The sequence below is a fragment of the Phaeoacremonium minimum genome (assembly GCF_000392275.1).
Source record: "Phaeoacremonium minimum UCRPA7 unplaced genomic scaffold PA7_03_scaffold_158, whole genome shotgun sequence".
NCBI lineage: Eukaryota > Fungi > Ascomycota > Sordariomycetes > Togniniales > Togniniaceae > Phaeoacremonium > Phaeoacremonium minimum.
In genome coordinates, this window is record NW_006921065.1 from 82,307 (window position 1) to 89,620 (window position 7,314).

Genomic DNA, 7,314 nt, shown 5'->3' on the forward strand with positions numbered 1-7,314 from the left:
CAACCTCCTGTGACAGAAGTCATAGTCGATAGCCAGACCCAAGCTTTTGCGCTACCAGAGACGGTTGCTGGTTGGGAGAACAGCTCAGAACCACCAGTTTTCGCCTTGAGGCAAGTCCAAATGACCATTGCAAGCACCATCGGCGGAACTAGGATTGCCTTCGCGACAAACATGTATTGTAGACGTTCTGTCGGAATGAGAAGTAGCGGCGCTTGTAGGATACTGTAAAGTAGATACGCCGTCATGGTGCCGGTCGTGATCCCTGCCGATGCAGGTACCTGATTTGGGATATCTGCAAAGCTCGGCCATATGGCAGTGAGCATGGTAGACATCGCCGAAGCTCCCGCATAGGCAGTGATTCCAAACCAGAATAATGCTAGGATAGCTCTGGAGAACACTACAAAGTAGCTGAACCAGTAGCCAAAGCTTGATCTGGATGCTACTGGGAAAGCAATGTGTAAGTTCGCTCCCATGGCTCCATTGAGTACTGTTGGGATAGCATTGCAGAGCCCGGCTACCAAGATCAGCAAGATGGCATCAGTACTGCTCAAGCCCACGAGTAAGCAGCTTGATATAGCTTGCCAGCCCTGAATTGTCCACAGATCGCTGAACCAATATCCGGCGAAGGATAAGGATGTCCAGGTTCTTCTATATGGCTCGACGGGGTCTTGATCTATTTACAAGAGTTAGCAGCTTCCATCGATCTTGCATAGAGAGAATTATACCAGCGTTGCTCCATACATGCTCAGGCGCTAAACTGCTGGCTTGTTTTGGTAGTTTCCAAGACTCTAGGGATGTTGTTCGCAGCTTGGTACTCTGCCATATTGAGTACACTTTGCCTCGGATATCTGGCTGCAACTTCGCCATCCTGCTATGGTATTCCGATGAGCTTCTGTCTTGCCTTGCCCTCCACAGAAATCTATATGACAAGAGTGTTGCTGTTTTATAACTGCCTAAGCACCCATCGTGACCATTCATGGAATATGTGTGGGTCGGGCGAGATAAGTCACTGACCCGGGTTTGGCTAAAGCTGAAGATAAGGTACCAAGACAACACTAAATTAAAGGCGATTTCGAACATGATAGTCTGATAGTCCAAGATGCTCAAACTCACCCGACGTCAACCGGGAGAGTCGCCATAAACCTTGCGGAGGTCGGAGACCTGCGATAATTACAGCTTCTCATTGAGTGTACAAGAGACTGTAGACATCGTGGGCTGTTGCGTGGTGATACTGGCCTGTTCCTCAAGTTCCTTGGTGAGATCATACCAAGCGTATAGCATGGATCTTACAACGCGCAAAGAGCTCGTTGAAGTCGCACGTGGAGACCGACAGCCAGAACGGGTTCTTCTTGGTGGCAAGATTGTGAACACTCTCTCACGCGAGGTTCACGTCGGCGACATCTTATTGTACAAAGGCCGCATCGCGGCGGTTCTCGAACCCACTAAACAAGAATGGGGAAGCGAGGTCGACGTGGTCGACGTGAGCGGCTTATTTGTGTCTCCCGGATTTATCGATCCACACGTTCATGTGGAGAGCTCTATGATCACTGTTACGGAGTACGCTCGAGCTGTCATACCGCGGGGAACCACGACCATCGCTGCCGATCCGCACGAGATTGGCAATGTGCTGGGACAAGCCGGCATGAGACTTATGGTCGATGAAGCCAGCACCACCGATTTGCGGATGCTTCTGCGCGTTCCTGGCAGAATACCGGCAATGCCAGAAGAGCTAGAGACGTCGAATGCGAAGCTTACATTGGCTGACACTAGGGGGATGTTCAATTGGCCGAATGCTGTCTGTCTTGCCGGAGACATCAACCCGACTCTGATCATCACAGCTGACGAAGATCAACTGGCGAAAGTTGCAATGGTACAAGGACTAGGTCTCACGGTATCAGGGCAGGCACCTGGTCTGCTAGGTCGGTCTCTACATGCTTATGCAGCAGGTGGTCCCGAGGACAGCCATGTTGCTCAGAACGTGGATGAGATAATTGCGGACACTCGTGCCGGAATCCGAACAGTCCTGGCCCTACGACCGGGCAGAGGTCTAGATAAGTCACATTTCGCTCAGCTGGCTGCCAGGATCCGAGAAGATCGGCTCGAAACCAGATACCTGCAGTTCTGCACCGACGACATCCATGCACACTTTCTACATGACGAGGGTTCTCTAGATCATCGTATCAGAACTGCCATCGAGGCAGGATTTGATACTTTAGTTGCATATCAGATGGCCACCTTGAATGTTGCCGAAGGGCTACGCATTGACCGTGACTTTGGCAGTATCAGCCCTGGTCGTCACGCGGACCTCATCATTCTCCGAGATCTCGAGAAGGTTATTGTTGATCGCGTCTTTGTCAGAGGGAACCTAGTGGCTACCGGGAATGGAATGATCAAGGGCAAAGAGTTACCCCCGGGATTCAAATATCCTGATTTTGCTAAGAAGACGATGAAATTGAAGAGAAGCATCGAGTGTGCTGACCTACAAATCAAAATCAATGACACAGCACAGTCTTCAATCTTAGTCCGAGCTATCACCATGACCTATCCGAAGCAAGAAAAGCAGGTCCAGCTCTCAATTGAATCAGGCGTCATACTTCCTGACCCAGAGCAAGACATTCTCGCTTTCTCAGTAGCTGAGCGCCACAAATCATCCGGTCGCATAGGTCGTGGATTCATCAATGGGTTTGGCCTCAAGCGTGGTGCACTTGCTACCAGTATCAGCCACGACGCGCATAATCTTCTCGTTCTTGGTGCGAATTTTGACGACATGGCACTCGCGGCAAACAGACTCGCTGAGATTGGCGGTGGCTACGCTGTTGCTTTAAATGGCGAGATCATTTTCGATTTGCCGCTTCCAATTGCTGGGCTGATGTCTGAGCAGCCGCTTGAAGAAGTTGCAAACGCGATGGGTCGACTGGAGAGTCTTCTATCTGACAAGCTCGAGTGTGCTGATAGTCGAGGAATCCTCATTTCACTGAATTTTACCTGCCTACCGAACATACCCTTCTTTGGGTTCACAGATCACAGCTTAATCGATAGCTGCTTGTTAGCGCCGGTAGATGTTGTTGTCGGTTCCAAGTAGCTACTTTGTTTACTTTGATGCTAGATATGGAACTACAATATTTCTTGAATGACTTGTCGTGGCTAAATACATACCGTTTCTTTCCACCAAAATGGAGTGCAGAAGCTGTAGCCCGCGAGCCATCTCCAGGCATCTTTACAATGGATGGCATGATGCGAGGTAGCTGAGGTACAGTACTGCTGGGTGGCATATTAGCGTGCTGGCCCGGCGAGCCCCGAACGCTAGATGTGAGGCTTCCGGTGCCCGCCGTGGGACCCCGCGACTGACCTTGGCTTCGATCGCTACAATTCTTGGGCCATTGCATGGGTTTGGATTGCCTAGTTGAGTTCGTAATCCTGACACCGGCATTGGTTCATCCCTGCTGAAGCCTTTATGAGGCTCTGCCACGAATCGATTGAGAGGAGGCCGATGCGCGGCCGCGAGATGGCCGTCAATGGACAACCGAAAGAGGCTCCGAATCACTCAGCGACGTCCACTTGCCTGCAGCGGTACGCCTTTCCTTTGCATGCAGCTTGAAAGCGTGTCTGACCCCTGGTAGCTTGCACCGCTAAGAAGGTGAAATGCGATAAAACGGTTCCTTGCGCCAGATGCCTCAAATCGGGCACGGAGTGCACCCGAGAGATTGTTCGTGTGAGCCACGCCGTCTCTAAACATCGGGACGAGGTAGCGTTTCTCCAGGCTCTCCTGGATGATCTGGAGAAGGGACAGCCAAACAATGACATAGTGCAGAAAGTGCGACGCCGGATCGCTACCCTTGATAGTGGTCTCGGCGCAGATGAGATTGACGCCATTCTAGCAGCATCTCCGGACTCGCCAGGAACACCTAGAGGCCAACAACCGAGAAACCCTGGCCACTGGTGTGATGTGCCGTTCCATCCGCCGCACAATCATGGGAGCCAACCACAGCATTTTGAGAAGCATGGCCAGCCGAACAAGGAAGAGGAGATGGCCAACTCAGTTGCCGTGCTTGAGAATCTGGCCTGGGGACGCCATTATGGAGGATGCTACCCGCATCGAGGCTGTGTCTGCTATTTCCACAGGAGCCAGTCTGAGCTTGACTCTATCAATGCCGATCCAGGTCGAATGCGCGGGCTATATACGGCGTCTCTAGGCGACTACGGGATCAATCTGACCGACGTTGAAGCGAGGAAGCTCGTACAATTCCACATAGAGTACATCGCCTGGCACCACAATGCCATACACTCTCTTACCTTTATGGCCCAATGTGAGCTATTTTGGAAGACAGGCAAGCATGAGCACCCATTGTGGATGGCTCTTTATCTGTCAGTCCTGAGCGTAAGTCTAGATCGATGGTATATTTGCTTCATCCACACTGACCTTTTTGATCTTGATCAGACAGCGGTATGGTGCTCCCAAAATAGCAATAGATTCCAGGGTCTGTTGGGCATGCGTGAGTTATATCTTATTTTCCGTGTGCAACTTGACTCTCATACCGCTCCTAGGACTACCTCAAAACCTGGCTGCCGATCTATGGGCAGCTATGATGGAAGTATTAGCTTCCGGAAAGTATACAGAGAACTTATCAAGTATGGTCCCCAAATTGCATTGGCTGATAAGATAATTAACAGTACTGGTTTAATAGTCTTCAGCATTCAAGCTATTGTGATTTCGACAGAGGTAGCACATAACCTGGGAAAAAGCGAGTCCAACGCCGTCCTCGTCGCCGCTGCTGTGCGAATAGCCCAGTGTCTCGGTTTACACAAAATCTCCGATGCTCCCCAGCCAGGAATTTTGACTGCCGAGACGTGGTATGGTCGCGTCGAGAGAGAAGTTGGCAAGAGACTATGGTGTATCCTACGGATACAGGATCACTTTGCGATCTATTTCACTGACTCTTATGGTAAGCTATGAACCGTCTCGTGGACGCATTAGCTCACATTAATCTTCAAATTTTAGTAATCCACACCCTCTACTTCTCAACGTCCCTGCCGGCAAACTGTGATGATCATGATCTTGAAGCTAGGAGTCCTGATGTACCAACTATCAGCTCCTACACTCGAAGCCTAGTCCAAAGTAAGCTCTCAAGCTCGTGTTTTAAAGCTTGTAATTACTGACTTCCTGAAGTTGCTGCACTCATACCCGAACTTCTCGATTCTCTCGCAGCCGTTAGAGCACAGCCACTCACGGTGCACGAGAAGTATGATCTGGTCTTAAAAGCAGACCAGCGCATGAGACAATTAGTTGCTACCATTCCTTCGTTTCTCCTGCAGGAACAGCCACGAGAAGTCTTGGTCGATCATCCATGGTTGGATGTTGCGAGACACAGCCTGACTGTTACGGCGGCAGATAAGGTTCGTCACTCCTTTTCCTAGCCCTCGAATTCTGAAGTACAAACTCGACTGACAAAGGACACTTCAGATCATCATGATACACCGCCCCTTCCTTGTGCAGTCCTTCATCTCCCCACAGTACCACTACACACGATCCACCTGCGTGGCAGCCGCAACGACGCTGCTCCGCGCTCACGAGCAGATATATCTTGCCGACGACATCTCCATATGGACACACTCCGCCTTCTGCGTCACTGCCGCCATCGTGCTATCCCTAGAACTGCTCTACCGCCAGCCATCCGAGGCCGGCCCCGATGCGAGCACGGCCGAACAGCGCGACACCTACATGTCACTCATCCTGCGCACGAAGGAGCACCTGCTGGAGCGAAAGAATGACGTTGTCGCGGAGCGAGCGGCGAGGCTGATCGAAGCCTGCCTCGAGATGGAGAGGGTCATCAGTGCCGGAGGGACGTCAGACGAGGACAGATCTCCGCGAGTTGACCATTTCCACGAGATCATATCCAAGTTTCTTGGTACGCGAATCTCGGAGAATGACTGGCTGCTGGCAGAAAACAACACAGGCATGATCCAAGATGGAGATGACGCCATTCGCGGACTCACAAACACAGACTTTGACATATGGTTTGATCAATATTTTGGATCGGTATTGTAAGAAGTCTATATATTCATCGCCAAATTATTTCACTACAGCTACAACACCCCATGCTTATGCGCTCTTGCCGAATTGCTTGTCATAGCCCGTCATGCAGAATCGGTAGCGGCAATCGCTCTTCTTCAGCCTCACCATGGCTTCCTTCAGGCCCTCGGGGCCCAGCGGCAGCTCCTCGATCCATGTCTTGATGCCCTTGTCGGCAGCGAGCTGAAGCATCTCCAGGGTCTCGCGGCGGCTGCCGAGATGGCTGGAGCCAATGAAGCAGCCGTTGGTCAGGAAGGTCTGGTTGCGGATCTTGATACCCTCGTCCTCGGGCAGACCGACGCTGACCCACTTGCCGTGAACATCGAGCATGCTGAGGTAGGCGTTCAGGTCGAAGCCCTCGAAGCTGTTGGCGGTGTTGAGGATCAGGTCGAAGGTCATGGTGTGCGGCTCGGCCCACTTCTCATCGGCAGTGGCGATGAAGCCGTCGGCGCCCATGGCGAGGCAGTCCTTCTCCTTGGCGTGCGACCGCGAAATAGCCCAGACCTCAGCGCCGAGAGCCTTGGCAAATAGCAGACCAAAGTGGCCGATACCACCCATACCGACGATACCAACCTTCTTTCCAGGCCCGCAGCCATTGCGAACAAGAGGGGAGTAAGCTGTCAGGCCGGCGCAAAGCATGGGCGCAGCAGTCTTTGAGTCCAGCTTATCGGGAATGGGGAAAACCCTGTAAAATTGTCAATCATCAGGTCCATCAAACAGCCTGCTCGAATCGCTAGGAAGGAGCGTACCAGTGCTCATGTGTTCGCGAGTGAGAGGAGTAACCACCCTGTGAGATGACACCGGAGTCAGGCCACTTGGAGCCGTATGTGTCTAGCTGCTTCAAGCAGTAGGTCTCGTTCTCGTTCTTGCACTGACGGCACTCTAGGCAGGAATAGCACTGAGCACCAACACCGACACGCTGGCCCTCCTTGATGAGGGTGACCTTGGGGCCGACCTTGACGGCCTTGCCAACGATCTCTGAGAAGTCAGAGTTAGTAACCAGGTTTCAATTCATGTGCCATGCGAGGTCATTGCTTACCATGACCGACAGCCAATGGCCAGAACTGCTCGCCCCAGCCGCCAGAAAGAGTGTGGACATCACTGCCGCAGACGCCGCAGCACTCAATCTCGACATCAACATCGTAGTCGCCGAAAGGCTTGGGCTGGAACTCGTTCTTGTGGAACTCGGTCCAGCTGTCTGGTCCATTGACCTGGAAACCAGTGAACTTCTCTGGGTAAGGCAT

The 7,314-nt window shown here is 52.0% G+C and overlaps 3 protein-coding genes across 3 annotated transcripts; 2 read left to right on the forward strand and 1 right to left on the reverse strand.

Annotated features, from left to right (window-relative positions):
* Nucleotides 1–1,279: 1,279 nt before the first annotated feature.
* UCRPA7_2350 (putative adenine deaminase protein) lies at nucleotides 1,280–3,082 on the forward strand (the record flags this gene model as incomplete). Its single annotated transcript, XM_007914914.1, has 1 exon — nucleotides 1,280–3,082. The coding sequence occupies one exon, from the start codon at nucleotides 1,280–1,282 to the stop codon at nucleotides 3,080–3,082; it is 1,803 nt and encodes a 600-aa protein (XP_007913105.1).
* Nucleotides 3,083–4,297: 1,215 nt separating this feature from the next.
* On the forward strand, nucleotides 4,298–6,046 carry UCRPA7_2351 (putative c6 zinc finger domain containing protein; the record flags this gene model as incomplete). The annotated part of the gene is made up of 7 exons (XM_007914922.1): nucleotides 4,298–4,378; nucleotides 4,439–4,493; nucleotides 4,546–4,629; nucleotides 4,686–4,943; nucleotides 5,000–5,116; nucleotides 5,168–5,394; nucleotides 5,462–6,046. 7 exons carry the CDS (start codon nucleotides 4,298–4,300, stop codon nucleotides 6,044–6,046), a joined length of 1,407 nt encoding a protein of 468 aa, XP_007913113.1.
* A 54-nt stretch (nucleotides 6,047–6,100) lies between these two features.
* On the reverse strand, nucleotides 6,101–7,314 carry UCRPA7_2352 (putative nadp-dependent alcohol dehydrogenase 6 protein; the record flags this gene model as incomplete). The annotated part of the gene is made up of 3 exons (XM_007914913.1): nucleotides 6,101–6,755; nucleotides 6,820–7,048; nucleotides 7,110–7,314. The coding sequence occupies 3 exons, from the start codon at nucleotides 7,312–7,314 to the stop codon at nucleotides 6,101–6,103; spliced, it is 1,089 nt and encodes a 362-aa protein (XP_007913104.1).